The following is a 22474-nucleotide window of genomic DNA, read 5'->3' as shown; positions in this document are numbered from 1 at the left end:
TGTATGTATATATATCTGTACGAGAGAGCGTATGTATATATACGGGCAATACGTATGTATATGCGTTTTGGCGAGTCCGCAGATGGAACCGCACGGTTATTAGGATGATTTATACGAGGTGGACCGTCGGCTTTGAAGCGCCGAGCGGTCGGCCGCTCGAGTCCTACTTCGAGAAGCTCCGTAACGATGGATCCGCCTCGTCGTCCATGTCGTCGTCTATCTCGGGAGACGAAAAAGAGATACCCTACGTGAAAGCAGCGTTAACTACCATATTAACTGCGTTCTGCGCTGGACGGCGTGATTTTCTCCTCGGTAACTGCTGTGCTACGTTCGGCAACGCGTTCAGCAAGATAATATCACAAAACGTTCGTTTCGCGCGGCAGTCAGAAATGCTATTTATCACGGAGCCTCTATAGTCAATTACATAATGTTTTTAAAAAGTTCAACAATTTTAATATTTACTGAATTTACTGAAAGGGTTCTAAGATGCTTAAAATTGAAGTTTTTAGCAAACTGGATTAATATAATACAAAAATGTGAAGAAATTTTTACAATAATTAGATTTCGTTACATGAATAAATAAAAAACTCTTCCTTTTTTAATGTCAAGTAAATTTTACATTAAATAAATTATAATGCGAGTTTCATTTACTGAGTTATTCAAAATGAAAGACCAAAAAGCTCAGAAAGAAAGGTGGGGTTTACTTATGAGGTAGACAAAAAAAGTTATTAAAATGAATCTTATAATGGTGTATTATCGATTAACACGACAGGTTAGATACACATCTACCGCGTGGCCATTGCCGAAGGAGAAGCCGTTTTACCATCGCGGCTAGATTGATGGCCGGTGGCGGAGGGCTTCGAGAAGGGTCGAGGGAAGATATAACGCCACTATCATTAGAGGCGACTGTAAAAGCGGATTCGAAATAACAGTATATGGTAATTCCAATGACGGCCATGCACGCTTACCATGGTAATACACCGATATAATAATTGCCAGTTCTGTCGCCATACATCAGACCGGCGTGCAAACCGCCGCGAACATCGAGACGCAGCTTTAACCGATACGACCGCGCTGTTCGGCCGGTGTGAACAGCGTACGAATGAAAATGCAACCAAATAGGAAAACGGTGACGTAAGGTCGTTAACCCTCTCACCGCGAGGTTAAGCATTTCGAAAGTTTTCGCCAAGATATGACGTTAAATTCTAAACATTCGCTATTATTAAACGTGCGCGCGCGGTCGCAATATATGGGTTCCTTAATTAGAGACTTGTAGAAAAGCCGTAAAAACGGTCGAAAGTAAAAGTATCAGATTAAACCCAGGTGCTAAATAAATCTAGTATCTTATTTTTCAACATATAACATTAGCAATAACTATTTGTGTATTTGAAAGAGGCATAAAAGTCGGCAATTGCAGCGAAGGACATGAAAAACCGGACCGGAAAACTAATTCTAATTCAGAAATTCGTTTCCTTTGCTTCCATCAACTCGATTTGCTAGTTCTCTCAGTAATTATAAAGCACAGTTTTTCTCATGATTATAAATCATTAATGCTTCCGACACTGTTGGTTGCTTTTAACTTTACATGATTTAACTGCAAGCGAAACAACGTAATATCGCAATATTACGTGTGCGTGCACATAATTCTTTTCTAAGGTGACTACGGATCTGGTACGGATTTGGTGTTAAGTGGCAACTAAACATGCGATAAAAATACTCTGGCCGATGGATTCAACTTGAACGTATCTCTCGCACAGTTTCGCGCTCGCGGGTTTAATTATCGTTATACCCGGCGAACACGGCCCTCGCGCTCGAATGTCGTCCTCTCATCGCGGCAATTTTCCACCCTCTAGCAAACTCAAACCGGAAGTGCGAGCGACGCGAGGGCGGTCGGAGTCTTCAGCCAACAGTGTTCCGCCCCTGCCCCTCGGCCGCGCGGTTCTCTTCTCTTCCTTAGCCCCCTTAGTTCTCCCATTGTCGAGCGAGAACTAGAAGTTCGCGAGTGGTCGGTCGATCGGGAATTTCCGCGAGGGATCGTTACAAAACTTTTAACGGCTTCGAGACCTACTCGAGCACGGCGGTGCCGAGGCTTTTCGCAAGTTTCGCGTTACCGCCGCCACTACCGCCGCCGCCACCCCCGACATGCGTTGTCGGGGTGCGCATGCCAACTTTCGAAGAACAAAATCAATTATGGAACGCCCGTTTTTATGCCTCGCGAAGGAGATAGAACGCCAAGAGAGAGAGAGAAAGAGAGAGAGAGAGAGAGAGCGGGAGAGAGCGCGGGGCGAGAACGACGAAAGGAAAAAGGAGTTGGCAGCAGGGGCAGCGGTACGCGGGGCCCGGGGCCCACCGTCGTGATTATCGGACGAAGTTGCGAACTAAAGTAATTCGCCCTTGGCGCCGCAGACGTGTATTCGGGATTACCGGCGGATTATGTGAGGTTGGTTTTATTTTTCTCCGCCGCGAAATAATGGACTGGGACCGGGAAAATGCACCCTTATCTTATTCCGTCTGTCCTCTCCTCTCTAGTTTTATCGATGGCGTTCGCGATTATCTCACGTTCTCATCTAAATATATTGTTCAAAATTATCGATTAATTTTACACTGTACGTCTTTTTCTCAAAGCTCGTATAACTGACAATGAAAGAAATAATTTAAGTCTCTGAAAAACTTTAAACAACATCCAGAGGTCCTAATAAATTTTCAAAACATTTTAGCAACTTTCCTGATCAATTTTGCATCTCAAAGCACATAAAAAAAATTGAAATTTCTTTTCTTTAAAATTTAAGGTGACTACATCCGAAATTTTTAACATAATTAGGAAAAATTCAGCGACTTCCTCTGATGAACTTTGAACGGCGCTGCGAAGTACGGCGCTGCGGTGATTCTCGTTAGCGCGCCTCGTCGCGCCGCAAAAAGCAAGTGGAGTACTGGAGTAGTGAAATCACTCATGTGGTTCCGCGACGCGTTTCATTCACCGCCGGGCAGAAATGGCCGCGCGGCCAGCTCATTAATAATAACTTATCCACACGCGCGCGCTTTCGTGCCCGCCACGGCCCTTCTGCGTTTCATTAATTTCGCGCGGGGGACCTCGTTAGAGCGAGAGACGCGGGCGAGATAATGGATCCCGCCGACCGGGGTCACCCCGCGCCGCCGACGAGGTCGGTGTCGTTCCGTCAAGCGCGCGCGCGCGACCGCGGATGCTTTTTTCCGATTCGACCGGAGATTCGCCCGGCCGGCAAAAACCTAAGTGCGGCCGCTTACGGGGTGCCCTCACGACGCAGGACGAAAAAGGGAGACGGGAATCGTGCCGACAGCGGACACGCTCTGGCGTGTTTTTAACGATAATTTCTCTTATCTCCCGCCAGCACATGCTGTCCGCCGTTCGCAACGGATCGCACGTATCCGGCAGTAAATTGAGCGAGCCGAGACAGTCGCACAGATTGCAGACGCGTATTGCGGCTTCTATCGTATCGCGATCACATCGATATACGGGATACCGTTGAATTAGCATGAAACATCGCAGCTCGCAGCGCAGATCCAATCCAGAAGCAATTTCAAGTCGATTTCTCCTTCGCGAGATTGTCGATAGTTTTTCGGATAAGCGATGAAAGAGATGCAGAACACAACGCCTATATCATTGCTGATGCGTTATTCTTCTGTCGCAAAGGATTGACGTTATTTTCTCGTAAACAAATTTGAGATCTATTTACGTTTTACGTACGGTAGAGTTCTCTGCAGTTCGGATTCCAACCGTTCGATATCCAAGTTTAAGTCCAATCGCTTATGACGAAGAGATGATACTCGATCTACAAAAATGGCCGCAATGCACCATAAAACGGATCGCCTAAGTGCACGGTATTACTGTCCAACACGGTGGTAATTATCACCGATGAACGCAAGACTCGAGCGAAAGAAACGTTGCCACTGTGTTACTAGACAGTTATTAACTGCGTTCGACAGCCTGCACCACTCAACGCTCCCCTTATGGCTGCGCCTTCTCTGAAATTATGCGCCGGCATTGGTGTAGCCTCGACTTCGGCGAATGTGCCATTTTATCGAAAGAATTCGGCCCCTCCTCTCTCTCTCTCTTTCTTTCTACCGTTCCCGGACAACATCAAATTTCACTGTGAATTTTTATCGACTGGTCTTTCGAAAATTTTGTTCGCAAACAATAGAATAGTAACTTTACCGAACGAAATATAGATATTAACAATTCCAATTATATCTCTCTTCTATAATTTTTTTAGATAACTTTAAATAATCATGTATCATACCGTCAATAGCCACAATAACAAAAATCACTTACTCTGGCTTTGAATACAATTTTAAAAAATAACAAAAGCACAAAGTTAAATTAGTAGATACTAATTTACACTACACTAAACATTTCCTACGCAACGATTGTCACGTCCAACAACTTGTCAAACAGAAAAGCCTAAAAGCCGTCTAAGACATCGAGCAGATGTCTGAAATATTAGACGGTCTCTTAGATATCTTCGCTACATCCTTTAGATGCTCATGTTGTTCCCAGTTGTCGGATGACAAGCGTGATAGCACCCTCGTTCGATGTCTCAACGAGACGTACGCCACTGCACGACGATACCGTGAACACAAACGGATCTCTGTCCGTGCCTATCCATAATACATGGCTACGATCTCTTGTTTTTGTCACTGCCGACTCGATGCGGCGCGTGAAAAGAGCACAGAGGTCCTTCGGTAGCACCGTGTTTAATCTGCGTTAGGTTAAGTTCTCTCCCATTCTATCTCTCTCCTTCTTTCACTCTCTCTTCGCCCTTACACCCGTCGCCTTCGGAAAAACAAATCCTTTCACGCCACTTTTGTAACAGCGAAGACGTTGACGTGTCGTGCTTCTCCCGTTACAGGAGCGATGTTTTTCCCGTCCCTATCGCGTTCCGCGACTTCGATCGCTGCTCGGTAACGCGAGACTCATGTTGTGATAGCACCCCCGCAGCACCGTGCTCGCTCGTTCGGTGTAAGTTACTCGGGAGTGAATACACCCCTGGGGCCGGCAAACGATGCGTAACTAACCTCACGCACGCTTCACGCATTGACGTGACCGCACACTGCCTCCATTCATAATCCGTGCATACGCCGTTCTCGTGCCGATCCTCGTTGTCGTCGTCCAACGCGCGCGGCGATCGATTCTCCATTCGGAATCTCAAGCAAGCGACGTCAGACTCGAGATAGATAAACTTATTCGTGTTCTAAAAGTAGAAATCTCTATAAAAATAGTTTTTCATAAAAATAAACGTGCTGTGGAATAATAATAAAATACCGCTAATACACTGATGTGGTGACTCATAAACAAGGGAAACTAATTAAATTTTGTCTGAGAAACTATCGACAATGTAAAGAGAAATAAAAGACTATTAAATTATTTAAAATCACAGGTACGCTGCCGCTATATAATTGTCCTTGCGTCCAAGTTTACAATGTGGGAAACATTTAGATGGCACAACGCCAATCCCACTGTGCGACAACAGTTGCTCTCGACCATATACAGTTGTTCGTGAAGATATGACCGTACGCGCGCGGTCCAAGGGAAATTGATCCTCGGCTCTTTTTTTTTCCTCGCTGGCTCTCGTGCGGAAAGGGATTCACGTCGGCGAGTATTGCGAGATTTTCGTGGTCGAGTATTTCCTGGGGGACCTGCACTCTGTCAAGGCGAGTTTATCCGCGTAGTGACGGGGCCTCGCCAACGGTCTGTTTACACCGTAAAACCGGAGGCATGCGATCGAATAGCGAGTTATATTAGGTGCTGCGAAGTGGGGCGGTTTCGTGCTTCTCATCGGGACGCGATATACACATCGTCGGGATCGAAAAGTGCTGCCTTCTTTTCGCGGCACGTTAAAATATTGTGGAAAAACAAATAGAACTGCAAAATCGCGAATGTCTTTGAAAATTTCATGTCACAGTATTAAAAATGATTATTATCGTAAATAACATATAAATTTAAAATATGCACGTTCGATAGTAATATTCGTTATTTTGTCCATTGTTTGTGTCCATAATCAACTATCTTACTTCAATATAATTTCTTGTGCAATGTCGAGAATTAAATAAAACGGATAATCGTCACTCAAATATAATATAGTCATGCCTATGCTTAACCAAGATTCGAACTGATTCCTTCAGAAATCTAACGATAACTGCTTACTTATAAATATATAGAATTATATTTTACATTGATCGTAGATTAACTAGGCGAAACGCAATCGCATGCTAATTGCGAACTGCATATAAGAAGACTTTACATCAACTCTGTTCCGCGCGATCGCTGCAAGTGCGTCGTAAGATTTCAATGACACAGATATCGCTATCTGTCACGAGAGAAACGCACCGAGCGCCGATGCGATCGGTTTTCGTAACACGCCGGAGAGAGACGACAGCCGGCGGTTACGGAGAAACCTCCACGAACGAGTCGGGATTATAATGGTTATCGCGACAAACACGGACATAATGTTTTCTCTGCACGGCCACTGAAAAGTGTCGAAGAGGCAATAATAATTAATGTTAAGCGATACTCGAGGTTCATCGAGTGACACAGACTGATCGATGTCATAGGCCGGTTGTCTTGCCCGATAACCCTTCTCGTGACATCGGGCCGCGTTATCGTTTCCACGAACGTTCGCTGCACATTTACCGAATTTTTTTTCCCCCCTCGGACATACTGCGGAACGAGAAGATACGCGATACGCGAGATCGCTCTTCGTCCCTCACGTGCTCTTCGTTCCACGCCATGCAAATTCCGCTGACGCACTCTTATATCGATTTCTTTAACGGCGAATGCTCTCGGACTGTTTCACGCACATCTGTTCTCTGTAAGATCTCGCCGTCGCGGTCGACTCTTTCTCGAAAGCGTTTTCTCGCCTTGTTGGAAGTTTCAATATCCATACTAGAGAATGACGAAAATGACAATGACAGCATAAACTAATTTAATCTCTCGCAACAGGCAGCATTTTAAACTGACGAAAATATAAAGCAAAAAGTTTCTTTATATTTTTACAGTTAATTTTCATACAACATTTCGTTTAGTTAACTTTCTGTAATTGATTAACTTATGTCAGTCTGGTTTTCAACAAAGTTTAAATGAATTGCCATGTATCATAGAGTGTTTGCTCATTATTTTACGACTGTTGACATTTTCTTATTCTTCGAAACGAGTGGAGAGACGCGTCCGGATCTTAATTCACCGCGGTACATATTCCGCGGTCCTCGTTATTGGATTCCTCCTGATAATTCTGCCCTAAATCATCTCTCGCGGCGCTGGAGGATGCCGGATTGGAAAGGGCCCTCTAATTTCGCGCTCGGTCTCTGCGGGGTCGTGGATTATGCAGGGACCGGCAAAGGGTTGATCCTCGAGGGACGGGTGTGTCGACGTGACACTACTTAGCCTCTCAGCTAATAGAATACTGCCTTTAGGTAAACGGTCGTTCAAAACATTCTGGGATACCGGCCAACCAATTATCAGTCCCTGAATCTAACGATGTAGCTCGTATGCATAGATTTTCATTGATAAACATGAGATATACGAAAGCGAAACGAAAATCCACCTTTATATATTTATAAGATATATATACATATACATACATATATACATAGAATATTAAAAGCAAATCCACAAATTGAACTAATTGTAAGTAAGATTTGCTGTAGTAATCGAGAACTAACAATCTCGGTCTGATCACTGAATGCGAAAGTTTCCGGTATGGTTCGTACGAGAAAAAGCAGTCACTTTTACTCACAAACCTCTCGATCTTCTGGACACAGTGGACATCGCGCGAGTATCGAGCAAGTACTAGCGCCGAAGTTGTTATGACAGTCAGCGGCAGGCCATCCATCACCGAGATTCGGTCTCGGCGGGCTGAGACCGCGGACTAACTTATCCAATATTTAAGGTTTTGTCCCTCGCGGGGCCAACTGATATATCACTCGCATTAATATATATTTGCGGGGGAGATAACTCCGGTTAGAGCCCGACGTGGCCGAGATGAAGGCGGAGGCGACGGACAGGAGGAATATACGGGAGACATATAAATGTCGACGGAGATTCTTGCAGTCACCTCGAGGAATAGATACGGCTATTTATCGCGAAATATCGTCAGATCAGGGCACCGGTTATTCAACGAGAAATGCGAGAGAGAAAACGAGAGAGGGAGAAAGAGGGAGAGAGAGAGAGAGAGAGAGAGAGAGTCGAGCACATTTCTTCGTTTGAGACGATCAATATCGCGCTCTCCCCTGATGTGCTCGGAAATTAGGAGAGTTCGAGAGTCCTCGCGGAGAATGCCAGATCAGGCCGCGATAAACGCAATAGCTTTTTCAGCGTTAAAGGAGTCTTGTGCTGATAACGCGACTGTTTCGCAGAAATTACGCTCGGGCCGGTACAAAGTTTCTTATGCACGGCACGCTCGGGGCCGCGGAGAGCGGGCCGGCGCGGCGCGGCGCGGCCCGAAAAGCTTGATGTCAATCTGCAAGAGCCGCGTACTTCCGAACATGTAATTACAGAACCGTTTCTCGGCGTCCCGCTTTATTTCTCGTAGCACCTCGTTTCGCGTTTATCTGCCGCGCGAAATCTCCTCGCTGATTTTACGAATGGGATACAACCGCGACTCACACCGATCCATGCATGATTTTGAGTAAACTGCGTAAGATTTAAACGGGAGTAAATGGCACGCACACCGTTCGAGATACACCTTAATTTATTACATAATACAAATGCATAGTTATTCTCATTCATCTTGTTTGATTTCATTAATCTTATTTATAAGCATATGTATTAGCCTATATACTAACGTCTCTTCTACTTTATACTCATAAAAATTTATCTCTTACGGCACATATCCTCACATGTCCTTTTCGCAATAACCAATTCAATTAATCTAGCTATGCCTTTCTGGAACAGTACCTGGAGGTCTCCTGGGAGAGATACGCGCTTCGTAACCTATCGTGGACGGCAAAGTGGTACAATAATGATAAATAATTCCGCGCGAAATAAGAGTGCGTCGAATGCGGCGGACGTGGACTTGGTCGAATCAACTTTGAACAAACTCGGGGGCCACTCCAAGTTCTTGCTAATTACCATCACGTTACGGAGTGTGGCACGAGCCGACACGACGTCCTCATCCATCTTAGTAAATTCCTAGCTGTGACCGTCGCGGAATACAATCTGGCGCGGCGAGGATACCGTTTGTATGATTCGCGAGACTTATAATATAATTAATACGAATGCAACGATGGGATTTAAAACGGAGAGAAGCATTAGAGAAAATTCAGCAGCGGTTTTTAGCAAATTATCTGTAATATAATGTACAACTGACGTAAAGAAATTAAATTATGTAGAAATGTGTGGAATAAAGCATGTGCATTATTAAACTCTTACCGACATGAATATATAATAAAAATATAACTATATATAATACTCAATATACTCTAAATAATATAAATATTAAATAAAATAAAAAATATAATAATAAGTAACCGATCAAAACTACTTAATTTTACATATAAGAACTATTATATATAAATAAATATCAATTTCCTAGATTTTCGTGTGCAATTAAAATTCTCTTTTTCCATAAGCTCAATCTACATATTTTTAAATTAATCAGTATACTAAAAACTGTAAAGAAATTCAGTATCTTCGGCATTCGGAGCTATAACAACGACGCTTCCGCAGTACATTGTCCTATTTGATTCTAAATCATTAATCGGCATCAAGAAACGCGAGAAGGATAACGACGGTTTCGGCGAGCCGGATAGTTATCTGCGTTTGCCAAATTGAGGGTGTAACGTGGCCCCTGGTCCAATTACGTTGTCCATGAGACGTTAAAATGCTCGTGGCTCGTGACACGGCGCGCTTCCGCGTGTGCGGGGAACCTTACGCACGCCCTTCCGTTTCGTCCTTTCCTGCACTCCCTCCGCGCGCAGAAGTGCAGTCTCATCAGGAGTAAAGGGGAGTAAACGCGACCGAGAAGATTCGCGTGCCCCGTAGTCGACCGAGGTCGAATCCCTTCTCGAGGTCAGAATATTTTTTTCACATCACCCCGATCGATCGCCGACCTCGATATCGATCCCTCGCAGATGCTCCGAGATGTTGCTGCCGACGCGTAACCTCGTTAAGGTCAAAGTCGTACGTCAAAAGAACCCTTTCCCCCCTTTCTCGCCGGATGTAACGCTAACACAGCGCATACAAACGAGCGCTAATGGCGCGGATAGCTTTTGTTGTTTTTAATTAACCCTTTCTTTTAAGACGGCCGGGGGGAGCGGTAAACCCGTCGAAAGGGACCGTCTCGCCGCCTTCTCTCGTCCTACACCACCGCCGCGCGTTCGGGCCCTTTTCTCCTGCCTTATATCCCTTTCCGCAGCCCTTTTGCGTCCCGCGGGGGATGTAAATATGCGGGGAATTGCACCTCGGAGACAGGCGAGCTTTTCTCGTTTACGAGCTACGACGAGGCAGTGTGCCTGCAATTAAACCTTCATCTAATTACCCCCGCGACCGCCCGGCTAATTGCCGACAGACCCGCGGGATCGACTGAAAAGCAATGCTACCTGTTTTACAAAACTTTTCTTTCGTTATGGCTATGGAAGCTCGTCGGATACGGCTTTAGGCACGGTGGCTTTGTAATTCCCGACATTTTTGAATATAATATCGGAGCAAGAATTACGCACGTGTTTGTCATATAGTGTTTATGAATTAAAAGAAAAGAATTGTACTAGATATATTAATTTACACAAATATTAATTTACATCCCGATTTAAATATTCTTCGAGATAAAGACGAAATTTGACGAAGCACACGTAACTACGGTAAAGAAAATATGTGAAAGCTGTCGTAAAATGAACGATGCATGTAAACTTTCAATAACGCATGACAGTTGCGGCCGTAATTGCGCACCTCCATAACGCGACGTTCCCGAAGAAGTCGCCGTTGGTGTACAAACTAAGAGGACGAAGCGGAGCGGCAGGGAGGGTCAAGATGGTACGTTGGACGTCGGCACTTTGTCGCGGTCACGGGGCTGTCAATCACCGGTGATAGGAGGCGACACATTAATCTCGCGAAGACCCCGTTGACCGCATCCTCTTCTCTTCCCTTGCGGTCAAATAGTCCCCACAATTCTGTCTGCCGCTTAGCAGCTGCACAATCGTTTTTTTAGTCCTCTTTTGCATATTCACTAATAACACTTTATATCGCTTCAGAAAATATAAAATAGCTGAGAAATACATTTTAATCTCGTCCTATACAAATTGGAATGTTGAGATATATTATGACGATAAAAAATATGCCAAAGTTATAATACTTTTAGTCTATACATATCTCCAATCAACTTGTATTATCTTTGATTTAAAAATTCTTCAGCCAATTTTTCAAACTGATTTTCTTTACAATAAAATTTACTGAAACGCCTCTCTTGTAAGTCTTTAAATGTACCTAATCATACTATCACAAACGCCATCGTGTAAAGAGATGGCTAACTTTATCAGAGTAATGGTAAAGTTGACTGAAAAAAATACTTTTCATAGAATTCCTATACGTGCGTAAATAATTCTCAGTTTTGAATACTCATGAGTTAGCTTCTTCGAAGGGGAATGCCCTTTTGACTTCTTTCCGAAAAGGAGGGAAGTGAGAAGTTTTCGACTTGACAGTCCGATCACGAACAGCGATGCTTGCAAAAACTGACCGCGACTGACAAATGTGTAAGAAAGAGCAACTGGAACGTCTTTACAGATGAAAAACGGACGTCGGGGTTATCCGTATTATTAAGTGGAACGTTTCTCGGAAGAATGGCGCCATTTGTTTGCCCCGATATCACGGGGACTAATCCGCGTTTCGCCAGACTGCGCCGGACGAGAGAAAGATGTCGGCCGCTCATTTTTCTAAATTGCACGACGAATGCATCTCTAACAATAAGTATGGAATTCACACGTTTTGATAATATATTACAAGTTATTAATAAATTTCTAATTTTAAGAAAGAACTAATTCGCCTGCTTTACAAAGACAAAGACGAATTTTACAAAAATATTTGACAATAAAAATTAAGACTTTCTCAAGTAACTCTTGATATTTCTTGAACAATATAATATTATCGCGCGACTCGACGAGAAAGTGATAAAAGTTATAAATTTCACATTTAGCTTTATCAACGTCGTTCAATCTATTATTCACTTGCTCTCTCTTGTAGCTTTCCTATTTTAATCGCGAAAAAAAAAGAATTAATCGATTCAAGCCGAGGATAAAGTTAGCAGACGTCGGCGAAACCGGTCATTAGGCAAATGGAATTCAAAGTCACACTTGCCGCTTAGACGCGGCGTCGAATGGTGTCTAAGTGAGAAAATAAGGGCCGAGTATACTCGTGCGCGAGCGACGGACGGGAAGACGGGAACCACTCTCGATGCTCGGCTTCGTTCAACGCCACATTATCTCGCGGCGCTCGAATTTCAGGGCAAATCGCCAAGGCGGGAGTAAACTCGAAGAGATTTATCGTCCCGGTCTCGCTGAGGACGAGACGTGTCGTCCTCATGAGCGGCGCAACTCGACCGCCGCGCCGATTCGGAGCCACCCAGCAGATCGATCGCACATCGCGATAAACGTATTATTTAATTACCGCGAGTAATTACCGATTATTACACGACGCGGGGCTGTCCCGGCGCAATGTCCGCCATTAATTACAGCGAACGATCACGGCCGAAACGCTCGTTACGCAGCACTCTTTAATCGGCTCGGATCTCGTCACAGAGCACTTCCGCAATGAGATCGCGCTCTCGATCTTGCCTCTCGACCGCCAATCGATTATAACATAACCGATTACGCGCGTGGTTCTTAGTGAAACCGTACACACGGTATTAGATCACGATCAGTATGTTACAATAAAAAATAAGTCTATAATAATTATAAAAATTATTCCATCTCTCATATTAACGTGTTTTCGGTTTTTATCTGATTTCTTCGTCGAGACGTGTATATTTTTCATCTCGAATCTCATCGGGAGGCATCTCCGGCCGCGCGGCTCCTCGAAATAATTCGACGTTATCGCGAGGGTAAATAAGCTCGCATCTATCCAGAGCTACGCTAATAGATTCCCCCAGGATGCTGTATCTCGGGATAAATGCCTCCCCCAGCGACACCGTTCATCATAACCGAAGTTGGACGGGCTAGCGAGGGACGCGGGGTTAAGGGGACGCGGCAAGAACGGGAACTTGGCACGATAGAGAGAAACGAAGCAGATAAGAGAACTCGACAATCCGTGCCGCGTCCGAGGTGGTAATCAGAGATCCCTCTTCGTCCTTCGTCATGGAAGGCGCGAGACTGGAATCGACCGAGGAAAGGAGGGAGGGGGCCCTATATGTTTCTCCCGACGGAGGACGAGAGACAAATAACGCTCGCGTCGGCTAGATTGAGAAGATCGAGGTGCCGGTGAATGTACATTAATCTGTATCAGCCAGCGCCATCAATATTTAATCCTAATCCCGAGAATTGCCGCGCGAGCGTAAGATCGGAACCTATGGGTGCGTTGATGGGACGCGATGTCCTTCCGTCGACGTCATAATCGATACACTGTCCCTTCGAATTTCCCTCGACGCTACCTTATACAGCATGCCGAGAGTTCAAACTTCGTATTACCAACATTCTGACAAAAAACATCGCTAATATGACGATGACGGTCGTTAAAATAAACGCACGTTTTACAGAAGTCTCTTCTCGCAACTTTGTGATAAATACATTTAACTGGGAAAAACTAAAATTAGAAGACCCTATAAACTTTCGTGATTGATGTGTTACGCTCACAAGCTTCACGATTGTACGCGTCTACGTCTCTATACGGGGAAAATATTTCCTACAAGCCAGAAGCTGGCGAGATTACATCGTTCGAGCATTCGAAAACGTGTTTGCAATTTTGAACGACGTTTCTGCCAACGATGGCTCCTCGCAAGGCGTCGCGACAGGCGTCTCGGGCCGATGTAGCGCGTGTCGTCGTTACGCGGCCGGCAGTGAAAATGGCCCGTGTGCCAGAAAGTCGCGGATAAGTTAAACAGCGGCCGTGGTACCGAGGCGTCGTAAAGCGCCGCGGCGCCTCCGTGTTTACGCGGCGACGTCGAGGCCCACCAACTGCGTCCGGTCCCCGTTCCTCATCCCTCTCGCGGCCCGCCGTTTCTCGTGGTGTGCATCGGGCTCGTCTCGCTCGTACCCCCGCCCTCCCTGCCTTCGACGTCGCGCTCCGTGGTCCAGGTTCCCTCGCTTATTCCACGTCTATTTTCGCGCGCGTGACAAATCTGTATGCCCGCCGGATTTATCGAGCGACATTCTGGCCGTCGTACGCCCGTCGTGCCCATATGGCAGAGCCCGGCAGCTATTTCCGTCGTCCGGTGCACTTTGCTCGCTCCTTCGACAAGTGTTTTACCCTATCGACGGGATAATTGGGAATCTGGATTAACTACGGACGTCGGGTAACTTATTGACGACGCTAATGTGTGTGAGAAATTTGTGGTATCGTTAAAACATTTCTTGATTATTATTTAGTTCTTAATAAAGCTTGGTAAAAGATTTTTGATGGATTTCGGATATCCATATAAGGCATCTAGATACCGTAATTGATCGCGAAAAACATTAATGTCCTCGAACGCGACCATAATCCTCCTTTTAATGCAGAGATTTTATTAGCAAAACTCAGAATGTGTCTATTAAATAATATCAAATATCAAATATTAGAACGAATATGAATAATTGCTAATGCTAGATATATAAAGCGTTCTTTTGCATTTCGTCAAATATTTTTCAAAAATACAAAATTTTATCGATCTCTTAAGTGCAACATATCATCGGCAAAGCCTCCGCGTGCAAAATAGCAAGCAGGCCATCTCCGGCGCTCGGCGCGTTAATGGACCTGCGTAGCGATTTCGGAGACGGGGAGAGTTTTCGCGTGTATAGAACATGATGACGATGAGACAATGATGCGGCACAGCGGGGCCGACGCGTCACACCCGAAGGAATTTTGAGGAGCACCACGGAGGACGACCTCGTCATCTTTCTTTCGGCCGCCAAACCGGACGATGATTTACGAGCGTGTATTCCGTCGCGGGAATTTGTCAGTCCGTTTCTCGACGCTGCCTATAGATGTTCTCTCACCCACCCGATATCGATCTTTTTTTTACGCACGTATACATATACGTATTACGTTTGTATGCACATGAATGTGTAAATTGAAGTCCCGGCGAGACGAGCGAGAGCGGCGTGGACGGCCGTGGTCTTTCGTTCCCTTCGCGCCGAGAAAAAGTAAGTCTTAATAAAGTTGGGACGAGATAAATTGGTACATTAGCATCTCGGCTGTGATTCATGGTGACGTTTTCTAGGTGGCAGGGAAGGAAGGGTGGAATAGGGTGGCCGGCGACCCAGGCTATGATGTATTGCCATTAACATCGGTTTCGTATTAGAACAAATACGCCCGTGTTTTTAAGCTTTAAAAGGCACGACGCGTCTCGGTGTTTTTGATAGGACATAATGCAGCACCCCACGATGAAGTCTTCTAAACTTTGTTCCCGTTCGCACCACGCGATGGAATCATATAACCGGTAATGAAATATATTCGCATTACGAACGTCGTATGTTTAAGACGATGGTAACCTGACTCATATTAATTGACATATATACCTTACAAAAATAATTCTATTCTATTATAGTTAAATGTAGAGAAACGAGACTATCTCTCGTATAAACAAATACAGGATATTGCATTTAATTGTAGAATTCTGTTAACTGTTTCTGTGTTAAAATACTGACATCTGCACAATCAAAGTAAATTTTCGTAAACGTTACAAAGTTAATTACAAAATTCGTAAAGCATATATTAAGGGTTAAATGTAAAAAATTTTAAAGACAAAAATCGTTGTTTCCGGTTATTTCGTGACTCTAAATTATAATATGACTGTTCAAAGTTTAAAAAACTGAACATTATAATCATCAGAAAAGACTTTTAAATGCTCCTACCTTTAGATGTTTTCGTAATAAAAATATAGATCTTAAACATCATAATCGAGAGATCTATAATAAGCGTCCAGATAAATAATTGCGAATGCGTGTTTCGCGGAATGGAAGGTAAATCATCCCTCATTGCCTGGCGGAGCTTGATCACAGGCTGACGCGAAACAAAGACCGCGACAGGGGGGCAAGTGCAACCCCCGCTCGTTCACGGCCGCCGTAATTCACAGTTTGGTGGTGCGTTTATTAACGGCGGCGCGGCGTCACTCCGGGCTACGCCTTTTAATGATTTATCGTGCACGCGCCGAGACGTGCGTAGCCCTTTTGCGGGCCAAAGTTCGACGTCTTTTTCGGGGCCCCGCGGGGCCCTTTTCCCTCCTTCATCTTCCGCCAGCTGCCGATCGGTGAGAAGTGCAGATGGAGGCGCAGATGTTACATTTCAACCCTGTCACCGTTCGTAACTGCATAGTTCGTCTTCTTGTTGTCGAGAGACGCGTCTTCCTCCTCTTCGCGTTAGGCGAATCGTAAAATCGGATGTACGATTTTACGGAAGCTTATCTCTGGTCGGGGGGGGGGGGAGGTTTAGGATAGACCTTAAACTATTACCACAGTATCTCCAAGAGGCGAAAACGACAATAGTTAACAAGACAAATAGCTAAAATGAATAAATAGCAAATAATTAATAATAATGTTACGATCGTGCCTGGATGATCGACCGTTGTGTGAGAAAGTATCAATCTAAGATTGAGTAATCGAGGATTAATCAACGGAGACAAGCAAGTACGTTGTTTTCTTTTAACAACACTTCATCGTGATGCGTGATACTAATCGCTTCTGTCAATGCGCTCGGCCGACGGATCACGGCAGTTCTTAGGTTGAAATGAGCCTCGCGTGGATACATCGAGCCGAGTAATAAAGGATACTACTCATTATCGACAGAGTGTAATCGATGGCTTTATGAGTCAGGTGCCGCGATGTGTACGCCTGGCACGATGAAAAGACGTCGGATAAACCGAATACTGGACAGACGATGAAGCGCGCCGCGGTGAAAAACATTTAATTGGACTAGATTGTGGACGGCCGAGGGTTGCTTGGAGCGTAGATGACCGGTTCGCGCAGGCACGTAAAGTATTGAAGGCGAACTTCGGAAAATTCTGCCTCTCGTCGAGCGCCAAGCCGTACGCTAAATTGCTCCTCCCGGTGTATTACCCAGGAAGGGCGGATGGAATTTAGAGTACGCAGCGTATCCTCTTATCGCCGAGGTTACGCCGCGGCGGAAAGAAGGTCGCTATATACTCGACATCGAGGCTTTAATCGCGTAACTGTACCCCGCCGTCCATTCTAACCCTTCATTAGGCGCGCATCTACTTTTCCGTGATTTTTATTTCAGCGCGACCAGCCGCCCGTATATACCGCTCTCTCGCACCGCCGTGGATATCGTACGTACGTAAAACGCGGCTTAAGTTAATCCGCGTGTAATGGTCTCGCAAGGTTACTCCTTGATCGTTCCCGATGCTGATGGCGCGTGCGCTTTATCGTATTAGGGTAGGATATCTGAGATAGGTACGACGATGTCTGAGGTACAAAGCGAGAGACGGGAAAAATATTAATATTATGCGATGTAAAAATGTATATGCTTAAAATGATCTGATAAATTATCTGGCGGGAGACGCGAGAATAGAAAACGATTTATGAACATCAAACGATATCGTCTCCTTATTCGAAATGTGAGGCGGTTACAGTCAGAATTCATCAAGTACAAGCTTTGCAAGATACGCTTTATAAATATGACATTTAAAGCAAACTCTCTCTTTCTCTCTCCGATCCTAGACGGTTCGTGTATATGCGATACGCGTCTCGCGCGAGCACGGGCGGCCCAGGAAGCCATCTTGTTAAACTCCAGGGATTTCCGGACAAGGACGAAAGGATCATTAGCGTCGGGCCGGATTCATCGCTCATACGCGAGTTCCCGTGCGATGAAAACTGCATGGAGAAAAGACAGACACGTCCCATCCCGTCGATATAAATAAAGTATCGAAGGGATGGACACACTTCGGCCCGTCCGAACACAACGACGAGCCAAATGAAAAATGCCGAGACGGCCGATCAATGTAAATATATTCATGACGTGGGGTGGCCAATCGGCCACAGGGATGCCAGGATATATACGCGTGCATGGCGGGGTTTTATAGGATGGGGTTCGCCGAGGACTCGATGGCACTTGGACGGCACATAATTCACTCTTTGGCAGCTCATTACAATTTAAAAAGGCCTTTGTCAGTGCACTACTCGTGATTTCGTTCACAGTCTCGTGTCCCTCGCGCATCACCGTACCTTCAGTGGCAGCTAACAATGCTCTACTTAGTTCGTTCGACACGTGTTAAGCCCTCAATATAAAATCAGAAACATAAATTAAGTCCGGTTACGCGGTGTTGAGAACTTGAGCCAAATTAAATTAAGGTATGTTAGATATTTAAATTTATATATATATATATATATATATATATATATATATATATATAAGCTAAACAGTATATATTAAATAATTAAAATATAAGATACTTATAATTTCTATTGTAAACATTTTCTAACAATTACCTATTAAAAAGAATAATAACACTATATGCTCATGTGTGAATGTGACTTTTTGCACGCGTCACATCCAATTCGCGTAATCTAATTGATACTGTTCGTTATCTCGATGATAATTTTGCCGTTACGCATGATCAACTTTCACCGCTACGAACGTGCATAGATTATTATCCTAATCACTGACGGATCAATAATGACAAATCCGTTTTCTCTCATCCGCGAAACCGGTTTAAAACAAAGAGCAATGATAAGCCACGAGATTTTTAATTTAAGGAGGCTCTTACCCGGCTGCTTTAATCAATGTAGCAACCGAAAAATTATCATTAATAATTGGTTATAAAATTATCGGAAAATTAAATAAAAAAATAAATAATGATTTTTACATAGTGTAAGAGTAAGTTATATGTTCTATTAGTGTAAATATTAAAATTTATACAATAAGTCAGTTGACTACGTCAGTGCTAAAGAGCAGAACATGCGCGTGTCACAACGTCGTCTGTAGCAGTCTGCAGCTAAGTGAGGTGTAGCCGTGTAGCGTTGTAACGAATGATGCGATGAAGAGATGGAGCCAAAAGAAAGATATAACGTGAGAATGCTGAGAGGGAAAATGAAAGGAAAATTCGCGAAAATAAAGGTTGTCAATGCGCGAGAGAATAATTATGCCGCTACCATACAGCGCAGAGAAAAGACATGTGCAAGTGAGGTTAGAAACTTCGCGCTATTTTGACACTCGGAAGATCATTCGCCTAACCTGTCGTACGTCATATTAAAACTACAATATCTTTTATAACTCATCGTCAACACCAAGTTTTCTTCTTATCATTAGAAAGATTATTATTTTAACTACAATTCCTTAGTTTTTTGTTTACCTGGCTCGCAAACTTGCCAAGAAAATACATCACTTCCGGTAAAAATTTTAGTGTTTACCATATGCCCTGTGTTAAAAATGCGAATTTTAATACTGATATTTTTACAGTTTTTATCGTCAACCTATGCTCAAGTTTTGGGCATCGGTCCGTTGTGGTTCACTTTACAACATATATTAATTTCATAAAGATCTGTCATATTATGATCGAGGTAAGAGCCTCCTTAAATTCGTACCAGTCATATCGAAACAGAAAGGACTACGTTCGCATTTTCGAAACTGATTTCCGCCTATTACGGTCTTCTCTTTTATATCGATAATTTTGAATGACATACAAGAATGCTGATTTATGAAATGCAAGAACACGAGACATAGGATTATCGGTGTATCGAGCAACCGATATTTTTCCTAATGATACAATAAAAACGTGGAATTACGTGAACAATGAATTTGTTTTCGACATTTGTTATGATATTCGATATTGCAGTAAGTTTACGAAAATTTCTGTTTTAAAATGCCAACAGTTACATAATATATATTGATATACGATATACATTCAAAACGAGTATATAAAACAACAATAGCAACAGATCCGTTATTCTTTTCTCGATATTCATCATATCTCTCCGATGCCACGTGAAAATAACAGATTTAATGGCTAATTGGTTACGCACAAGCTAAAAGCGCATGCTACAAAAATTTATGCGAAACTACGCTAATCGGCGAGCGACCGACAAGTGTCTGATTGCTCGATTATCTCGTTGATTACGCACCACGCTCGCGTTTTATACCTTAAAGCGTTCGTTAATCACTCTCTAAATCCGCCTTCGACGAGTATTCGCGAACCCGGCAATCCGCGAGAATAATTACCACGTACGCCGCTCGCAACGTGCGCCTTTTTGCGCAACGAAATGCGCGCGCGAGATTGCGACACACCTTTTGTTTCGACGTAACACGCCGGAGAATCGAAGCCGGACAGAATCGGGTGGAAAAAAAAAAGAGAGAAAGAGAACGCGCGTGCAACTGCGTTCCCGCGGGATCGGGCGGAAAAGGAGAAGCCCGAAATTGATATGTATTCCATGTTGCGCCGCGTCCAATCTATCGCGGGGTCAAGCAGGCGGAATTTTAAGCGCGGTTTGACGTATGCGCGTGTACGTACGTACATGCGTGCGCGCGCGCGCGTACGGGTGTTCGCCACCCGGGTGTCGAGATAGCCCCGGACGATGAAACTGTGCGAAACAGTGGCCGGACCGGCCCCTGGATCACCTCCTCGAATTCAGGAACTTATGAGGGCATAAAGTATCCCGACATCTTATATCGGCGAATACGTGCGTATATTCAATACGTGTGCGTACGCGCGAGCGCTCCTTTCTATTGTGCAAAGGGGTGGCGCGCGGTCGCGATGCCCAACGAGGGTTGGGCGGCGGTCATCGTTGGAAAATTGAATTTCGTCCCTGAGGGCCCGTCGGATGAAGTATGCTGACAGTTGGAAAATTTGCGTTTAACCGTGCGCGCACGCGACACCAGGGCGCCGGCATATCCCCGGGAAAAATCTTCCCGCAATTCATTTTTTTCGCGTTCTTTTGTCCTCTATTTTTTTTTTTTTTTCAAAGGTTTGCCCGATGGAAACGCGAGAATTCCAATGTCGCAGAACGCTCTATAATTATTTCGAAATGTGCTTGGACTTACCGTGAGGCACCCATCCATGATGACAGTTCTCGCAGTAGCGCAGATGACGTTTTCCGGGTGTGAAGGATTCGCAGGAGCAGCCGTTCACCGTGCAGCGAATGGACTGCAATCAAAAACAAGTGCGTGATTGTAGAGAGATTATTAGATTATATGGGAAAAAGTATCATATAACGTTTAAAAAGAGTCGTCAGCGACGCCTTCTACTTAACAAAAAAGCTTTGTTCATGCGCGCGGATTAAGAGACGATCGCCGTGGGCAAGTGGAAAATGGGCGTCAGGGGTTCCTTGTATTTTGAGTGACCGTTCGGGGTAACGCCACCCCAGAGGAAGCTCGTAAGAGACAAGCTCGTCGGATTTTAAGAAACCGTGAATATTTTCCGCCCTTCGACTCGGAATTAACCTCCTGGGAACGACCATCCAATACTGCCCTCCCCCCTCTCCCTCGAGCAGAAGAAAAGGAGCCGACCTCGCGTATCGGTATTACTTTATATATACGAAAACGCGGCAGAAAACTTTATTCTCCGCGCTGCTGCAAGTTACCTGCAGGTCGGTATGTATCTACATCGAGATATCGACGTATCTCGTCGTCGCCGTGCTGCATCGAGACGAGAAGGCAGCATCCCTTCCGCCTCGCAGCCCACCCCGTGTCTATTATAGAAAGTTCGCCCGCGAGCAACACGAATATGCACTAGGAAACTTCGACTCGCAATTATCGCGCTAATGTGCTTGGGGGACCGTCCGAGATTTTACGTAACATCGCTTCTCGTATCGCTCTTAGATATATATATACCGCGAGTTTATTTACTCTTTCAATAATACAATAACAAGGAATTTTAGTTTTACTTTTACAGCTCTCAAGTATTTTTTCTAACATTAATTGTTGCGTTATTTTATTTAAAATAATGACAGAAGACACTTAATGATTACATTTTCTTTCGGTTTATTCTTTTTCGCCAAAAAGATCAATTCAATTTGAGAACAAGTTGATTTTTTTTCATAATAAACACTTAAATAAATATAGGTACGCTTTCCTAACTTTATCTTCGGTCCCGATCATCGTGCATCTTCATCCGTATCAGCGAAAACGCAATTTGCCGGGAGACGCAACCCTCGGCGACGTTCGCACGGGTAATAATTTGGAATCAGAGGCAGTTCTCGCGCTGCCTTCGTCCCTCGTAAAACGGCAGCGGGTTTATATAAAGAGGCGAAAAAAAGGGCAGCGAAAGAACGTTGAGAGGGGTAAAAAAGTTGTTTCACGACAGTGTAGACGCCGGCGCTACCCGTTGTGTTGTCGTCATAACGCCGTTACGGCGTTACACAGCAGCGTTAATAT

The 22474-nt window shown here is 44.5% G+C and overlaps 1 protein-coding gene and 1 long non-coding RNA gene across 3 annotated transcripts in view; one reads left to right on the top strand and one right to left on the bottom strand.

Annotated features, from left to right (window-relative positions):
• The window catches only part of LOC143904975 (uncharacterized), a 244551-nt gene that overhangs the window by 134698 nt on the left and 87379 nt on the right, over window positions 1-22474 (bottom strand). For both annotated transcript variants that reach the window (XM_077420022.1, XM_077420023.1), the window contains exon 3: window positions 21143-21245. In XM_077420022.1, coding sequence (XP_077276148.1) covers window positions 21143-21245 — 103 coding nt within the window. The remainder of the gene's footprint in view (window positions 1-21142; window positions 21246-22474) is intronic.
• On the top strand, window positions 14075-15586 carry LOC143905320 (uncharacterized). Its single transcript, XR_013259163.1, has 3 exons — window positions 14075-14468; window positions 14829-15294; window positions 15372-15586. It is a non-coding gene; the product is annotated as an uncharacterized LOC143905320 (long non-coding RNA).

Source organism: Temnothorax americanus, unplaced genomic scaffold (genome assembly GCF_048541705.1).
Source record: "Temnothorax americanus isolate GAGA-0224 unplaced genomic scaffold, ASM4854170v1 Scaffold6, whole genome shotgun sequence".
In the NCBI taxonomy this organism is placed as follows: Eukaryota; Metazoa; Arthropoda; class Insecta; order Hymenoptera; family Formicidae; genus Temnothorax; species Temnothorax americanus.
Note: the sequence above shows the minus strand (reverse complement) of the source record. Positions and strands in the feature narration are given on the sequence as shown.